The sequence below is a fragment of the Alexandromys fortis genome, unplaced genomic scaffold (assembly GCF_014885135.2).
Source record: "Alexandromys fortis isolate MF-2015 unplaced genomic scaffold, M_Fortis_MF-2015_v1.1 scaffold_58, whole genome shotgun sequence".
Classification (NCBI taxonomy): Eukaryota; Metazoa; Chordata; class Mammalia; order Rodentia; family Cricetidae; genus Alexandromys; species Alexandromys fortis.
This window is the reverse complement of record NW_026067940.1, coordinates 347,692-365,852: the sequence shown is the minus strand read 5'-3', so window position 1 is coordinate 365,852 and position 18,161 is coordinate 347,692. Positions and strand designations below refer to the sequence as shown.

Genomic DNA, 18,161 nt, shown 5'->3' with positions numbered 1-18,161 from the left:
TACACTTTGATCAAATAAATAATTGTATGGAGGGTAATGGGAGTCAAGTTCCTGCTCTTAGATGAGAAATTATGAAAACAGAGAAACCGATATAAACTTTATAGACCGGTAAATATCAATAAAAAACCAAGGTCTTCAGTGATCACACCTAAGGAAGTAAATACAAAAATATCTGCAAACATATGTGTATGTAATGTTTGTGTATATGTGGCTACATATATCTCCTATATGTAGATATATCTTAATGGATAACAATGTGAAAGTTATCAGTAATGATAATATCAATATGACCTATGTTTGATAATATGCAACCTATAATAATACAGCCAAGATAAACCTATACAGACAAGATAAACTATAAACAAAATACAGTTGAGGAAATACTTGATAAATGAGAGGTAAGTTATTTTCTTCTAAGTCACTGAAAAAAATGCTTTAATGCCAAGACATTTTTAGATGTCTGCTTGTTTTCTAATTAGAGAGAAAGAATGGGGTATAGATTTGAGCAGGTAGGGAGATTGGGAGGACATGGGAACATTTGAGAGAGTGGAAACTAATGAGAATATAGTGTATGAAAACATACTTTCAATTTAAAAAAAAAAAAAGAAGAGATGTTTCAGACAGTGATTGTAAACTGGATAGCACTATTAAGGAATCATTATTATTTAAATAGCTGATGAAGTATAATTGGGAATTTGGAAGTTAGATGGAAGTGGTATCTTCATGCTATGTTGCTAGTTGTAGTGGTTATCAAAGCTAATGCTCTTGCTTCTAGTAACGGATTGAGTGTATGATTTCAGATCACTAACTTGCAGTGAAGTAGATTAATTTTTAAAAGGGGGTTTTTATTGTATTTGTTATTATGATTATTTGAGAATGTTTTGAACTTAAAAGCTAGATAATTACTATATAAATTGTAATTTAAAGGTAAATCAATGGACTACAGGGAGCCAATCCCAATCAATATATCTCTATCACAGCTGCTCCATCTAGGAATCAGGGACTATCATAGAAGAAAGGATGAAAATATTTTTAAGACCCAGAGGATCAACACATCATCTGTAGGCACAGTCTTTCCTAGAATGTTAATGGATATGATAACATTGAAGGGGCATGTCCTGCTGCCTCACCTCTATGCAAAGAACTAGAGGAAACTAACAACTGCTGGGAAGAGAATCGACTTTCCCTGAAGTGAGCATGCTTTTTGGTTGTCAAGTGGAGAGTGGTAGGCCCTGGAACATATATACATGATCAACAGTAACAGACTCCACAGGAGATGTATTTATATATTTGTGCATATCTACATGAAACAAGAGTAATTTAAATATTTGTGTGTTTATACATATCTATCTGTAACACAGTAATGAAAAAAGAGGCTATCTAGGTGAGACTTTTGGGGCTTAGGAGTGATTAGAGCAGGGGTAACTGTGAGGGGCTGGAAGGATAAAAGGTAACACAAAAGTGACTCTATTTTAATTAAAACATTTTAAGAAATAATAGTAGAACAAAGCTATAATATACTTTGACTATGTAGACATATATAATTTTAGAAAAGTATCTTCCTCAATAGGCAGTGTCACAATGATCTTATAATATGTAGACATACAAAGAGAAAGCTGTTTCCCCAAAAGAGCAAGAAAAATTGTGTTTTGGTACACAGGAATAGCTCAAAATAAGAAAATAATATTCTTAAAATATTCATCTAATATAATAAAATATGTAGGTATAATACATTAAGGGGTATTCCACAGCCAGGCCATTGTAAGGGGCAAAACTCAACAGCGAACACCAAGCAAAGGCCTGGCTCAGCCTTTCCTTTCCAATTTCATTTTCTAGAGAAAGAAATATTCTTAAAAAATGACAGAGTGAAAAAGAAAAGAGTTGGGGGAGAAATACAAAAGCTGCAAAGATGCCCACGACAATCAACTTGATTGCTCAGAACTAAGTGGCATTTTACCACTCACAAGAAATTTGGTGGTTTGATATGAATGAATAATATTAATAAATCTGATTTGTCCTATGCAATTTTAAAAATTGGAATTTTAGTGTAGCAAAACTATTCTTATAATGAGGATGTATAAATGATACAAAGACAATATGCTATTTATAAATTTTTATAGCCTGCGAAAACTGTTCAACACAAAGCTAGAGCTCTAGGGCAAAGTAAGGGCTCTAGTCCATCAACGATGATAAATTAACTATTTTAATATAAGATGCCAATAGTGAACAAATTATCAGAATGGATGCATCTGCATCTCATAACCCATATTCGCTAAAGCATAGACTGTTTTTAACAAGTGCCTAAAATTTAAAACAAAGGTTTCTAGGCAAACCAGAGCACAAAAAAATATGTTCATTTAATTCCCATCCTGAAAATTAAAAAGGAATTTATTATTTCTTCTGGTTGCTTCTGGTTTATAGAGATATAAATAGAAATGAACTACTGATGCTAGGCTTTTGCTCCAGACAGTGGGATAACAGGTAGGCATTAATACACACACACACACTCCTCTAGCAAAAAGCTGATATAAGACATACAGGTATTTAGAAGCCAGGCATGGTGGAAAACACCTATAATACTACCTTATTGACACCGAGGCAGATGAATGGCCATGAGCATGACTCTGGCTTGAGCTATATGGAATACATAGCAAGGTCTTGTCTCAGAAAAAACGAAACCAACCCAATAATAAATAACTATTAAGAAGAGAACAGTACTGTTTGTCCACACCAGGCACATTCTACTTTCTCTAAACATGAACACGGCTTTTCTTTTGTAAGCACAGCTCTTATTAATACACTATTTCAAAGACTATTGGAAAGAAGTGCTAGAGTTTCTGGCAGAGTCAATTTGAAAACCTCACTTCTTTAAGCACACCACACCCGAGGCAGTACACAGAATAGCTACCTTTGAAGTTAGGCCTGATTCTTGCATCATACCCTGAAGTCCGCCCCATTAGTTTGTCCAGAAAATCTGAAGGGGACATTGGAGCACTGCGAGGTCTGGCACTGTTCGTTTCCTTTGTGGCGACCAAACTGCAGATGAAAAGAAAATGAGAGACTTTACAAACAGAAGTCAGACACTGCTTCCTAGAAGAGTCAAATGTGAAGTAAGAATATCTTTGGCAAGAACACCAAAGGAAACTTAAATACCACACAGTGAACATTATGAGACAAATATTTATGAATTTATGATCAATGATATTAATAAAATCTCACATATAGTCTTTCATTTGTTAGTGGTGGCTTCATGTTGTATTAAACCTGGAGACAATCTATTCCAAATTTTTAAGCTTTCAGAATCTGTTTATGCAGACGTGATGTCAGACTGCCATTTTGGCTAAAGGTATCCCCAGTACTTGAGGTATAAAAATATAAAAGTGCAGCTGTGATGTGTAATTTTCATTGCTTCTATTGAGACAAAACTCCCACCTTTTAGGTTTTGTACATTTTGCTCAGCAGTAACTAAACTACTATAAAATATGTAGATAATATTGTTCTTCATTCAGTTAAAATGCCTCCTCTATTAATAGCAATTTGTTCAATTCATTTATTTACACTTGTATACTGTTTCTCTGTTATATACATTTTGTTAACATCTCCCCCCATCAGTGATTGAGGTAGCTGGCAGAGCTGTAACATTTGGAAGAACAGGCTCTTAACCTCACCTGGGCAAAACAATAGTGCTGCCCCTGTTGGTGGATGTGTGGGTGAGCCAGCCGTGAAGCGGCAAGCATGGGAAAACTGTCCCCACTGCTTGTCTGTCAGCGATGGTGTAGGTGGAGGAGAGATACCCCCCCTTTTCTCCCTTCTTTCCCTTACCAGCTGCAGCGCTCAGGAAAGCAGACCTGATACTCGCTGAGACAGTCAAGCAGAGCTGGTCTTGTTATCAGAGTGTAGGTGACCCAGCCCCAAAGTTTCAAACAAGGGAGCGCTGTCCCCGTTACTCCTCTCACAAGCATTGGCACAGGTAGAGGACAGATGCCCCACCCACCCAATCATTAGTGCATGAGACAGATGGAGGACCTGGTCCTGGGCTCAGAAATGTAGCATTGCTCCAGCCCCTCACCTGGCACAGCACTCGGAAGAGCTGCCCATGCACCTCGCTTGGACAACACAGTAGCGCTGGCCCTAATGGTGCAGGTTGGGGAGAGCCCACCCTGAGGGCATGAGAGCAGGAGAATTGGACCCACCGCTCCCTCACTGCTGTGAGGGTGACTTAGCCAGGGTAATGCTGGAGAGTTCACTCAAGTGGTGAGGGCAGGGGAGAACTGGGGAGCTGACCAACCCTGTGGCTGCCTAGGCTCAAGCCAGGGTTGCGACTTGGCCTATGGCAACGTCCACCCCATCTGTGTGATACGCTGGACCATGTGAAGGGGCCTGACCCTCAGAAACAAAGCTGCAGGATCTCCACAACACAAGGCCACAACAGCAGGATAGCCAAGAAAAGTCCTAGTGAGGGTCCAGCATCCCAGGTGTAGTAGTAATCAGAGGCTGCAAATCAGACCAACGAGTCTTTTTTTTTCTAAAAATAAAACAATCTTTTTTCATTATACATACCATTTCAAGTTCCCACTCCCATCTTTCCTCCCATTCCTTTTACATACCCTCCTACCTGACTCCCATCCACTCCTTAGAGAGGGTAAGGCACATTGCTTTGGGGAAGGTCCAAGCCCTCCCTACTATATCTAGGCTGAGCAAAGTATACATCCAAAGAGAATAGGCTCTCAAAAAGCCAGTGCATGCAGTATCAATAAATCCTGGTGCCACCGGCAGTGGCCTCTCAGTCTGCCCCAGTCATGCAACTGTCAACTTGTTAGTTTTTGTCTTTGTCTAAGTTATGCTTTTTTCTGTTTCTTTATGTATTGCATGATTTTGTAAGGAAAAGTAGACAGTGTGACAGTGCTGGGAATAGTTTCTCTCTACCCCCAGACTTTTTAACTGTATTTTGTAAGGCAAAGTCGGCTTGACTAAACCCACAAAACCTATATTAATCAGCATTTGACACCATAGAGTATCTCCTTATTCGGAATGGAAGTGGTGTTTATAAGTTCTTAGATTAAATCTCTAAGTATTATTGCTGGGAGCTATGTTTGTGAGCCAGATAGAGTGGAGGCGGCCTTCTTAGGCCTTCTTAAGAACTTGGATGCTTGAGATTCTTTGCGGCTAGGCCTGCCATAGAATGGGACTGACAGGGGACTTCAATGCCTGCAATTAATTTTCCTATTTTTCTAAAGACTTGAACTCTGTGTTGGTTCCTTTTTTCTGGATACTTTTTTTTTTTTGTTAACTTGACATAAAGCTAGACATGTCTGGAAAGGGAGAATCATGAGAAAGTCATGTCTCCACAAGACTTTCCTATTGGTGAATCTGGGGGTATTTTCTTGTTTAATAAGCAAGCAATGGAACACAAGGCAGTAAACAACACTCTTTCATAGTCTTTCCATCAGTCAATGCTTCTATGTTCCTGCCTCTATGTTCCTGCCTCTATGTTCCTGCCTCTCTGTTCCTGCCTCTCTGTTCCTGCCTCTATGTTCCCGCCTTGAGATCCTGGACTGACTTTTCTGGATGATGACTATAAGCTCTAAGTTGAAATAATCTTTTCCTCCCCAAGCTGGTTTTGTTCATGGTGTTTTATCACAACAATAAATAGTTAACTAAAATAATTTCAAAATCAAGGGACCACCAGTTTTGGCTTTCTAAATGGTCTAACCCCTCTTCTTAAATATGGCAACTTCTCTCAGTCTCTTCACAGGACCTATGCGTGTTTGTCTTCTTTCTCTCTTAAAAATAACCAGCCATTGTAAAGTGACTTCAATATGACCTTAATGTACCCTAATTCTTCCATTTGTGATTAAAGTTATGTTTTGAGATACTAGGGTTTATTACATCAATATGGATTTTGGAATAACACAATTTAGTATACAACACATGGTATACTCACGACCCCACACATACATGTGACCATAGGTGTCTAGGAGCACACAGAAGTTTTCCAAGTCCCTATGAACATGTGCACCCATCGATTTACCTTTTAAGAACTAATGTGTGTCCATTATTTGTTCTCACTGTTATGTATTGCCTCAGGTACTTGTCAAACTAAAAAAGATATCTATAAATAATTTTGATAAATGTCTCCAGGAAAAAAAAATTCATTTTCAGTGGGTGAGTTACAAGTTACAGTAAATAAAAGGAACTCTGCCAATACATTTTCCCAGAGAACCTTCAGATGTGAAAAATAACAACAGCTCTCTGAGAATGAGGCATTGAAGGTTAAAACTCCATTCTGCCCCTTGTGATTGACTGCTCTCACTTCATAGTATTCCCACAGAGCTCAAGAAGGTGGACTAGGAAGCCAGAAAGCTACAATGTCACAAGTTTCATTCTTCTTACAGAGTTAGATATTTTTAATAATTAAGTTGCTTCCTAGGTTGCTGCAAGCCTCTGATTAACTGCCAGAGTTTTGAAAATGTTGGCTTCCGGTTTTCCCCCAGTATTTGTAGAGAAGAGAGATGATAGAGGTCCATATGACCATACTTTCCCCACCCATCCCCACAACATATCTCTGAGACCTCTTGTCATATAGGTCTTTTGTTTTGCTTTGAGTTTCTCCCCATTTAACCTGAATTGGCTCACTGTCTAGTGATTTTTGTTATGTTTAGAGATGTTCCTTGGATTCCCGATCTCTCCAAAACATTTTAACATGAAGGGACATTGAATTTGTCAAAGTTTTTTTTTCAGCATCTAATGAGATGATTGTGTTTTTTTTTTCACTTTGTTTATATGGTGAATTACATTGACAGATTTTCTTAAGAGATTTATTAATTTCTTCCAATTCTTTTGTTTGTCTTTTTATTCATTTCTTTAATGGAATTTTTTTTGTTTCGTATTTAAGGGTCTCTACCATCTTCATAAAGTTATTTTTAAGGTATTTTTCTTCTTCTTCATCTTGTTGGGATGTTTGGGTCTTCCTGTTGTAGAAACAACACTTCCTGTTGTTTCTGGTGCTGTCATTTGCACTTTATGTTGTTGAATGTACTCTTTTTTTTTTTTTCCATTTGTTGAGAACCATATCTGTATCTCTGGGATAAAGCCTACTTGATGGTAGGTGATTTTTTTTTTTTTTTTTTTTTTTTTTTTTTTTTTTTTTTTTTTTTTTTTTTTTTTTTTGTTATTTTATTAAGTGTTTTTGCATTAAGGTTTGGGAGTAAACTTGTCCTATAATTCTTTCTTTGTTGGGTCTTTGTGTGGTTTGGGTATTAGGGTAACTGTAACCTCATAGAAACAATTTGGCAATGTTCCTTCTCTTTTTATTTTGTGAAATAACTTGAGGAATATTCGTATTAGCTCTTCTTTGAAAGTCTGGAATAATTCTGTGTTTAAGCTGTCTAGCCTTGAACTATGTTTGATTGAGAGACTTTTAATGACTGCTTCTAATACAGAATGCAGATACATAGCCTGAACTGGCCATCTCCTGTGACCAAGAAAGACTTCAAGTGGAGAGAGTGGGAAACCAATCCAACATTTGACCTACATTGTGCTCTGCTAATGGGATGTTCTGGGTTGAGGTTGGCCTAGATTGAGGAAGTGGCCAACCAATGGCTGGTCTAGACTAAAGCCCATTGCAGAAGAGTAAGTCCACCCCTGACACTGCCTGAATTACCAGAACCCGCAGGCTAGATGACCCAGAGCATTAGGATAGAAACAAACTTGCCTAAAGGAAAAAAAAATGTCAGTCAATATATTGATGCCTAATGATATTCATAGATTGGAGACTAGCCCAGTTGTCAGCAGAGAGGTTTCATCCAGGAGCTGAAGGAAATGGATGCAGACCCATAGCCAAACTGTAGGAAGAGTTTAGGGAATCCTGCAGAAGAGGGGGATGAAATAATTGTATGGGCCTGGAGAGATCAAGGTCACCACAAGAAAACCCATATAATCAACTAACCTGGGCTCACAGGGGTTCACAGAGACTGAATTTATAAGCAGGGAACCTGCATTGGACTGACCTGGGTACTGAGTATATATGTTCTAGTTGTGTAGCTTAGTCCTCTCTTGGGACTCCTAACAGTGGAGCAGTTGTTGTCTGTGACACTTTTACTGGCTTGTAGGACCTTACTCATGTTGGGTTAGTCTTACCTAGACTTAATACATGCTTAGTCTTATTGCAACTTTCCATGTTTTGTTAATATCTTTGGGAGACCTGTCCTTTCCTGAACAGAAACAGAGGAGGAGTGTATCAGGGGGATAGCAATAGAGGGGTGGGAGTAGAGGGAGGGACTGGGAGGAGAGAAGGGAAGGGAAAACAAAAATTGAAAAGCAAGCTTTGAAGATTGATGACTATAAAATATGCAAAAATCCTAGGCAAGGATATACCCTATATTTTATTTCCAGTTAATAGGACTTGAGTGTTTGTATCTTCCTTCCATTTCTCTGTTGGAATTCTCATTCCAAGCTGATGGTTATAGAATATGAAACTTTGGACAGCTAACTAAATCATGGCAGGAAAGGCATTGCAAGATAAGTTCAAGAGGTTGGTTTAGCACTTCCAAATATCAGGTCACAGTGAGAAGACCTTGACATCTGAACCAGCAGACCTTCACCAGACCCATAGTTTTGTAGCTTAATCTTGGACTTTTCAGATTGCAGCACTGTGAGAAATAAGTTCTTATTGTTTATATGATCTCATTTACCCAAAGTTTATTACCATTTTCTAAATGGGCTAATGTAGAGCCACACAATTGAACAGACGTGCTTGGTTTTATTTTGACAAACCTAATTTTGAGAAAAAAGGATTTTTTTCTGAAAAAAAAAACATTAAATTGTTATCTATGAAATATCTCTTTTTCCTTCTCTAATAAAATAGTGACTTTGCATACAGTTGAGCTGTTTCAACTCTAATTCTTGGTCTTATATGTTCTTAATTTTTTTCTGCTTACACAGTAGTATGTGAGCTTGGTACCATATTAACATTAGTTATCAGAGAGTTAGAGTCCTCTAAAAGATCTCATAATAAAACATACATATGGCTCTATATAACTAATCCAAAATGTCCTCTTTTTTAAAATGTCAACATCATCTGTGAATTTAAATTAAAATATACTTATTTAGTTTTTAAACCTCAAGCTAGAAATAGGCAAAGAGAAAGTTTGCAGGATTAATTTAAGATAGATATTCTGAAAATAGACTTTATCATCAAGGCCAGTTTTTTGTTCAAACCTCTCAGTATACAACGCTAAGATATTTACAGCAAGTTACTATGACTGTGAGCAAATTATCATGATCAGTACTTTTAAAAGAAGCAAACTTGACTCTTTTATTTATGAATCTTCTCAAAAATCTGTGCTAATTAGCTTCCCTCCTACTCTTGGCTGCTGCTCATTTCTATGATATACCAAGAATCTCACTTACTATTATCTTTATTTGGAAATTATGTGTGGCCTCAAACACATTCCCTTCAAAGTTTTTATTTCAAAAAGAACTTAAGTACTTTACATATTAATTGTACAAATTAATTGTACAAAGATACAGTAGTTCAGAAAGTCTTTCAATATAATTCTTTGATAATTTTAATATAATATATATTTTTTTCATATTCACCCCCAGCTACTCCCCACCACTTTTCATATTTACCATAAGACTTTGAGTCCCACCTTAACTTTGTGTCTTCCTCTTTTTATGTAAATAATCTATCAAGTCCAGTCAGTTCTGCCCACACACTCATGGGTGTGGAGCCATTATCTAAATCTAGTCAGTATGCAAGGGACCCTTAGAGAAAACTGACTCTCCTACCCCAGAAACCCGTCTCCTATCTAAAGCTCCTCAGTTAATTAGGGGGTTCATGAGTCCCTGTCCTTTCATGATAGAATATTGACTGGCTTGAATTTGTGTGTGTCTCATGCAGGCAACCATAGCTCCTGTGACTTCATGGATGTAGTAATTCTGCTATGTCGAAGTCACCTCTTCTTTCTGGTCCTCTGTGCCCCCTAGCTCATATGACCTTTCTATCTTCTCTTCTGAGATAACCCCAGAACTTTGTGATATAAATGATATAGATATAGATGCTCCATTTGTGAATGAGTATTCCACTGATGCATCCTCTATTCTTTTATTATTTGTGAGTTTCTCTGTTAACTATCACCTAATGCACAAAGAACTTCTTGGATAAGGTCTAAGAGCTATACTAACCTTTGGATATAGAGATATTAATTTACAAGACTGACTGGTAGTATGTCCACTTGACAGAATGATATTAGTGGTTTCCCCAATGGAATCTTTTGAAGGTTAGAAGAAACCATTCACTTAATTAATTTAACTGAACACCAAAATTATCAAGAACTTTGAACAATATAACCAGGGATTTTTGGTGAACATTGTCACAATATAAATGCTTTTAAATGACTTTTCATTCAACTCTCAGCTACATTATCTATTCCTGCTAAGTGAATGTTCATCTCATAAGAGGAAATCTGAAATTTATAGTGGGGAAAGGTATTGTAGATGTAAGAGAATTCCTCACGTGTGAATACATGCCTCAATGCATATATTTTTATGAGCCAATTTGCAAAAGTTGACCTGTGAAGAACAAATGAGTGTTTAGATTCTGAGCAGAAACGTGGAGAGCGAAAGGAAGATAGTTCACTGACTCTTCCATGCCTCCATTAGCAAGTCTTGTAAGGCTTTTACTTTTTCTGAACAGAGAGTTCAGTTGTTACTGCTTGGCATTGTCTGAATGACAGTAAGTCACATACACCCCAGTTTGAAAGATAAGATCCAGATTGAAGAGCTCAGCATACTACCCATTTCTTTATGTCCCAGTGTAGGAAGAACTAAAGAGTACCTTGTCCATCTTACAGTAAGTGACATTTTGATAATTTTGAACTGAAAATAATACCTTACTATAGTGAAGACATTATTAGTAAATATTTCATTTTTATTTTTATGTTAGTCATTAACAATCAAAGTACAAAATCACTAAGGTCCAAAGTGGAAGAATACAAACAGGACAATTTTGAATAGTGAAGGCATTATTAGTAAATATTTCATTTTTATTTTTATATTTAGTCATTAACAATCAAAGTGCAAAATCATTAAGGTCCAAAGTGGAAGAATATAAACAGGACCATTTTTTAACATTTCTGCTGGACTGTAAATAAATAAAAATTGTTGGACTACAGGGATCTTGGTTCTTGCTTCTGGGCAATGTGTCAATAAAATATAAGTATTGTTTTTAATGATCTCATTTCTCTCTGCAATCTTATTATGTATGGGGAGTTTTATACTGCCAACAGGAATGACAACTGCCTCCAGGTTTCTTAGGCAGAGAAATTTTGTATTGGGTATTATTACCTGTATATTACAGAAAAAGATCACATCTACAGAATGGTTTGCAATGTTCTCTAGACTATTCACACACTAAAACCAGCAGCCTGTATTTTAAATCAAAGAAAACTATCTTTTCCAAAGTACTGGGTAAAAATGTGTGTCTTTTGTTCTTAGCTCATAAAAGAATACCTTGTGCCTTTTCTTTTTTACCAGCTACACATCTTTATAGCATCATTTCTTTCAGTGTTGAGACCATGCTGTTATTTCTCTTCTTAGCAAAAAGAGAGCAGAAACATTTTCTTGAGGAACAAAAATACACAGTGAAAAATGTTGGAGCACTCAGAAGTGGATTTGTTCCACCTTGACTAAAGGTCAGAGAGTTCAGTCCTAGTCTTGCTCCTTTGTGGTGATTGACAGGTGATTAATTTAAGGTGTGGCTACTAACTGGATGCCTTTTCCTAGGGTGTGGTTACTTGGTGTTTGGGGTATTAAGATGGTGATCATTTTGTTCTTGTATAATGTAAAAAAGTCTTTTGCTTTATTCCCCTCTTTTGGATTGGGGTATTTAAAGATGATAAGAAATAAACACACACAAGCAGATTCAGTATTCATTGGGTCACCACCCTGACTCTATCCTGTCTCTTTATTTCTTTTGTGTCTCTGTTTATTCTGCCTAACATTTCTAATCCGCATGTGTCTATCCTGGAATGTACACCTGAAAAGTAAAGAAATTCACAGACATGAAAATGGCATCTAAGTTTGTATTTCCATATGTAAATAAGTAAATCTTAGGAGCAACAACTGATAACAATATAAGTTTTGAATTTTTTATGAGCTTAATGCGATAGTTACATCCTAGTCATCAAAGGTGTAGATAATAAGAACTAAAGTTCTCTGAGAGTTATAACTTTTGATAAAATAAACAAATATACAGAAATTTTAGAAGTATCTAAAGTTTCCTTGGAATCATCTATTTCTGAGATTAGCTTGGAACACAACAATTCTAGACACTGGAAACTTACCATTGTAAGTAAAAGCATTTAACAATGTAACAACAATGTAGGGAGAAAGAATGAAGCAACACCCTAGGTCTCCAATTCCTCTCTCTCTCTCTCTCTCTCTCTCTCTCTCTCTCTCTCTCTCTCTCTCTCTCTCTGTCTGTGTCTGTCTTTCTGTGTCTTGCTATCTATCTATCTATCTATCTATCTATCTATCTATCTATCTATCTATCTATCTATCTATCTGTAGTGGATTAACTAAAAATGTTGCGGGATCCCTGGCAGCTACAAAGGCACAAACACTGCAGGTCCTTGAGTGGTGGCAGCAGGCCATATGGTAGCAGGCAGCAGACAGTGGGTCCTGAGAGCAGCCAGTCCCAGAGAGGGACAGCACAGTTCTCTGAGTGGCTGCAGCAGGCAATGAAGAGAGACAGATAGATGGGTATGGTACAAAACCACTTCGCAAGTCTCCAAAGGCAGCTGGTCTCAGGTAGGGAGCCAAGCAGTGGGCAAGAGACAGAGACATGGATAGGCATACCATGCAGAGTAAGGTTGGATATTTATTTAGTAGTTTATGGAAGAAAAGGGGTAGAAGAAAAAGAGGAGAGAGAGAAGAGAGATGGAAGCTGACTCTTCTAGAGGGAGATGGAAAATGAAGAAACTCAGGCTACAAGCAGGAAAGAAAATCTGTAGTATGAGGTCCTGGGCCGCATCTCGTGGCCTGGCTAGCTTAACACCCAAAATAACCACAAAGAAACTGTATTAATTAAATTACTGCCTGGCTCATTAGCTCTAGCCTCCTATTGGCTAACTCTCACATCTTGATTAACGCATTTCTATTAAATCTGCATATCATCACGTGACTGTGGCTTACCAGCAAGATTCTAACCTACGTCCATCTCAGGCCAGAGATTCATGGTGTCTGCCACACTGCCTTCTTTCTCCCAGAATTCATTTCTGTCTTACCCGCCTACCTGAGTTCCACCCTATCAACTAGGCCAAGGCAGTTTCTTTAATAACCAATGAAAGCAACACAAATACAGAAGGACCTCCTACACCCAAAAAATCTACCTGACTCAGTGGACAGGGGTCAGGGAGTGAGTGGGTGTGGCTTGCCTTTTAAAGAGACAGGACAGACCATTACATTCCTATCCCATTTTTATAATAAAAAGGCAGGAGGTAGATAGGTAGATAGATAGATAGATAGATAGATAGATAGATAGATAGATAGATAGATAGATAGATAGATAAAAGATGAGAGATAGATAGACAGACACACACACAGTCACACACACACAGAGGAATTGGAGACCTAGGATGTTGGTTCATTCTTTCTCCCTATATTGTTATTGTTGGTAGATTATTAAATATTTTTACTTTAACAATGTAGGGAGAAAGAATGAACCAATATCCTTGGTCTCTAATTTCTGTGTGTGTGTATGTGTGTGTGTGTGCATGTGTGCATGTGTACATGTCTGTCTATCTATCTATATATCTACTTATCATTTATCTACCTACCATCTATTTACATATATCTATCACCTATCTGTCTCTATCTATCTATCTATCTATCTATCTATCTATCTATCTATCTATCTATCTATCTGCATATGCATGATGAAGAGAAAGGACTGATAATAAAAATCAGGATAAGAACATAATAAAGAGTCAGATAATAACATTACCATACAGGCTTTCAAAGATTTTCTATTGAACATTTAATTAATTAAAACACAAGGTATAAAATTTCATCAAGGGGTCTACTTTTACTTACCAACCAAATTAAAATGGTACAGTTTTAAAGTAAATTAAATCTAAGAGTTCAGTTTTCTTAACAACAGATTAGATGAAACTAATAAGAGAACCTATCATTTGCAAGACAGAATTAAAAAAATGCTTAAAGGATAACATGGAAAAATAAAATGACGACTAAATGACAGAGTAAAAATTACTGCAAAAATTGAACAACCATAAAATAGAAAAATAAGGATGACTGAGAAACTCAGACAGAATCAGTAACTGAAGGATTAATTACTGAAGATACCCTTAAACTAAATATATTTAGCTGCAGAAACACTATGTACTAAGATTTCTAAGAACTTCTTAAAAATAATTGTGATGTATATGCAATGTGTCATAAAATTGGCATGAAAAAGATAACCATAATTTATTATGATTATTATTATTTATTATATTAAAGATAAAGTCCAAGGTCTCAAGCATGCTGGGAAAGTATTGTACCAGAGAGCTACAGTATAACAGTATACAGAAATGAACAATATTCACTCTCTAAAAATATATCCTTATCACAGAATCACTCATTTTTACTAAAGCCTTTAATAGTTCTAAGCCTCAAATTCTTGATGACTCCTGCAACTTCATGAAGGCTGATTATCTCATGGGTAATAAATAGAATACTTGGCAGTTTTGGCATGGGCTTATTTCAGCTGCAAGAACCAAAAGGCCATAACACAGCTAATTAACTCACTAATTTGTAGTTTCCTAATGACTTATTTATTTTAAAGAAAACTAATTAAATGTTTCAGAGTACATAGGAATTGCTTAGAATCGGCTTAACAGTTCTTATTATGTAGTGAGTGCACAGGGTAATTGAACAGAAGGCCTTGGGGTACAGTGATTAAAGGCTCCAGATGCACAGCCAGGAGCCTTCTTTGTGTTCCTTTCCTGTCACTAACTAGTTGTTTGGCTTTAGGCAAGCCAGACACTCTTTCATCAGTATGAAAACTGTGACTTAAAAGCAATACACACTTTTTTTTTTTCACAGAAAAGTTTAGTAAAACAAATGGCAAAATGTATAAATATGTTTATTAATACATCCAGAATTTATGACAAAGTTTTCCTTTTGCATTTTGCACCATAGCTCTTTGACTGAACTCAAAAGAAATTAACTAAAAATAATATATGTAAAATGTCATGGGTGCCTATAGTGGCATCTTAGAACCTGAGTAGAGACAATTCAGAGAAACCTCAATAATGAATGAGCAACATAAGCAGAAAAATAATCAAGTTATCTTGTCCCTGTTCGTGAATACAATTCCTGGTTGAAAGTGTTTCAACAAGAGAGATTTAAGTCACATTAAAATGAGGACTGCCTATGTGGATATTAACTGACATTCTCGTCTACTCACCTTTTCAAAACTCTTGTTCATGATGTTGAATCTGATAAAACTTAATGATTGAATCTGTACATAAAAACACCTTTGACTTGAGACTGAATTTTTTTCAGTAGATGGATTTAAATGGGTTTTGCACCTGTAGTATATCTTAAATAATTCAAAGTGAATTTATCTGTATAAAACTCTGAAAATAATTAAGAAGGGTGACTGTAGTTCAGAATTTCAGACAGAAAAAATGCCTTAAAGGACAGATGACAAGAAAAAAAAAGTACCACGCCGTCTAGGTACAAACATACATAGGAAATACCAGAGCGTCAAGAAGGTTAGTGAAGTTGGAGTAGAGACAAAGGGTATCAGCACCATACCAAGAGAGGTTGGAGAACATGATGGGTACCACATTACTCAGAGATAAAGAAGAGAAGAATCTATGAGATTCATAAAGAGTTACAGAAATTAAAACTTATTTTTACCTTATGTGAAGTAGAGGAATTTTGCATTGGTAATTACAATAATTTCAAAAATATGTGACTTTTAACATGTCATTCTTTTTACTTGCTATTCTAATTTGCTCCAACCATTCTAATGTTGACTAGACTAGTGGCTGAAAAATGACCGATAATATTCTTGTTAAGTAATAAAGTGTATTGTTCCTTTCACCTTACAGAGGGTCCTACATCACTCTCTTTGGGAAAGCAGGGGATCCTGCTATAAAGACACGAAGTTAGAAGGAAGAAGATGAGAGCTGCTCCCAGTAGACATTAGCATCTTCCAAGCTGAACTCTTGCCCAGAACCAAGATACCATGGGACTACAACTGTGACTAGTGATTTGATGTAATTTCAAGAGAAATTAAACTAAGACCCCTGATTAAACTGCTTAGCCATCTTGACCCACAGAAGCTATGAGGCTAATGAAATGCATTGCTATTTTAAGGCACTTATATTAAGGGTAAGGGACAATTACCAAGACATTTCTTTGTAAGCACCATATGTTGACAAAGATTGAAAATAAATCTTTAGCATATCATATGATTTCCTGTTATACAGTGCTGTTTTATCAAACAGTCTTTAGGAGAATAGCTGAAATAAAGATGCATTTCTAACAACTATGCTTCTGGAAATATGATAACGCAACTGCTAAAATTCATACTGTCTCAGAGGCCAATAAAAATATCTGCTATTTGAGTTAGAATATCACCAAACAATTTGAAAAATAGGACAGAAAATCTGAATGTTATGTTATCTTTCCTCTTGAGACTTCTGCTCAAGTTTACTGTCTTGTTCTTATTTCATTTAAACAATTTTGAAGCCATAATTTTCTTTGTCTAGAAAGTTTATTGTCTTTAATTAGATTTTACCATAATTAGGTTAAAGTTTATAAATACAGGCTGAAGATATCCGTGGTAGATCACATTTATAAAACCTAAAATTACTTTGTTTCAATCCTCACAATGAAAAACATAAGCCAAAATCAAATTAAAAACTTAAGTCTGTAGCTCTATAAAATATATGATTAAACTAAATGTTTCATGTGTGAATCTATCAAAAAATTATATTTAATACCTCCATACAGGAAAAAACAAATTTTCAAAACTTTTAGACTAAACTAAGCATAAACAAATTATTATGAAGAATAGATGCATGGAATGTGAGGACTTTGGAAATGACTAAATTTGTACAGTGCTAAGACTTGAGTTTGAGTCCTGCCATCATAGAATCCTATAATATCAATGGAGGAGACAGAACTAAGTGGATGAAAGACCCTATCTCCAAAATGGTAGAGGCCCAGAAAAGAGTTCAGTTGATAATAGTTTTAAGCATGAAATGTTAAGATGTGAGTTTGAATCCCTAGAATCTAAGACAGAGCTAGATGCCATAGAACAAGTAGTCTCTCTTAGTATCCTCATTATTGTCTAAGTTCTCTGGGATCGTGGTTTTTGGCTGTTTTTTTTTTTTTTTTNTTTTTTTGCTTTATGCTTAAAAACCACCTATGAGCGAGACATGTGATAATTGTCTTTCTGTGTCTGCGTTACCTCACTCAAAATAATATTTTCTATCTCCATCATTTTTCTGCAAAATTCAAGATGTTGTTATCTTTTTCTGCTGTGTAGTACTCCATTTTGTAAATGTACCACCTTTTCCTTATCCATTCTTCAGTCGCGGGGCATTTAGGTTGTTTCCAGGTTCTGGCTATGACAAACAATGCTGCTGTGAATGTAGTTGAGCACATGTCCTTGTGGCATGATTGAGTATCATTTGAATATATAACCAAAAGTGGTATTACTGGGTCTTGAGGAAGGTTGTTTCCTAATTTTCTGAGAAATCACCAGACTGACATCCAAGTGGGCTGTACCAGCTTGCATTACCACCAGAAATGCAATACTGTTCCCTTTTCCCCCACAACATCTCCAGCATAAGTGGTCATCAGCGTTTTTGATCTTTGGCCATTCTCACAAGTGTAAGACACATATTTAACAAATGGTTCTGGCATAAGTGGATACCAACATGTAGAAGAATGAAAATAGACCCATATATATCACCATGCACAAAACTCAAGTCCAAATGGATCAAAGACTTCAACATAAAGCCAGCCACACTGAACCTTATAGAAGAGAAAGTGGGAAGTACACTAGAACATATTGGCTCAGGAAATCACTTCCTAAATATAACCCCAGCAGCACAGACACTGAGAGAAACAATTAA

General features: G+C 36.4%; 1 protein-coding gene across 2 annotated transcripts in view; it reads right to left on the bottom strand.

Moving 5' to 3' along the window:
• Positions 1-18,161, bottom strand: part of Glra3 (glycine receptor alpha 3) — a 126,750-nt gene that overhangs the window by 84,555 nt on the left and 24,034 nt on the right. For both annotated transcript variants that reach the window (XM_050147817.1, XM_050147818.1), the window contains exon 2: positions 2,909-3,036. In XM_050147817.1, coding sequence (XP_050003774.1) covers positions 2,909-3,036 — 128 coding nt within the window. The remainder of the gene's footprint in view (positions 1-2,908; positions 3,037-18,161) is intronic.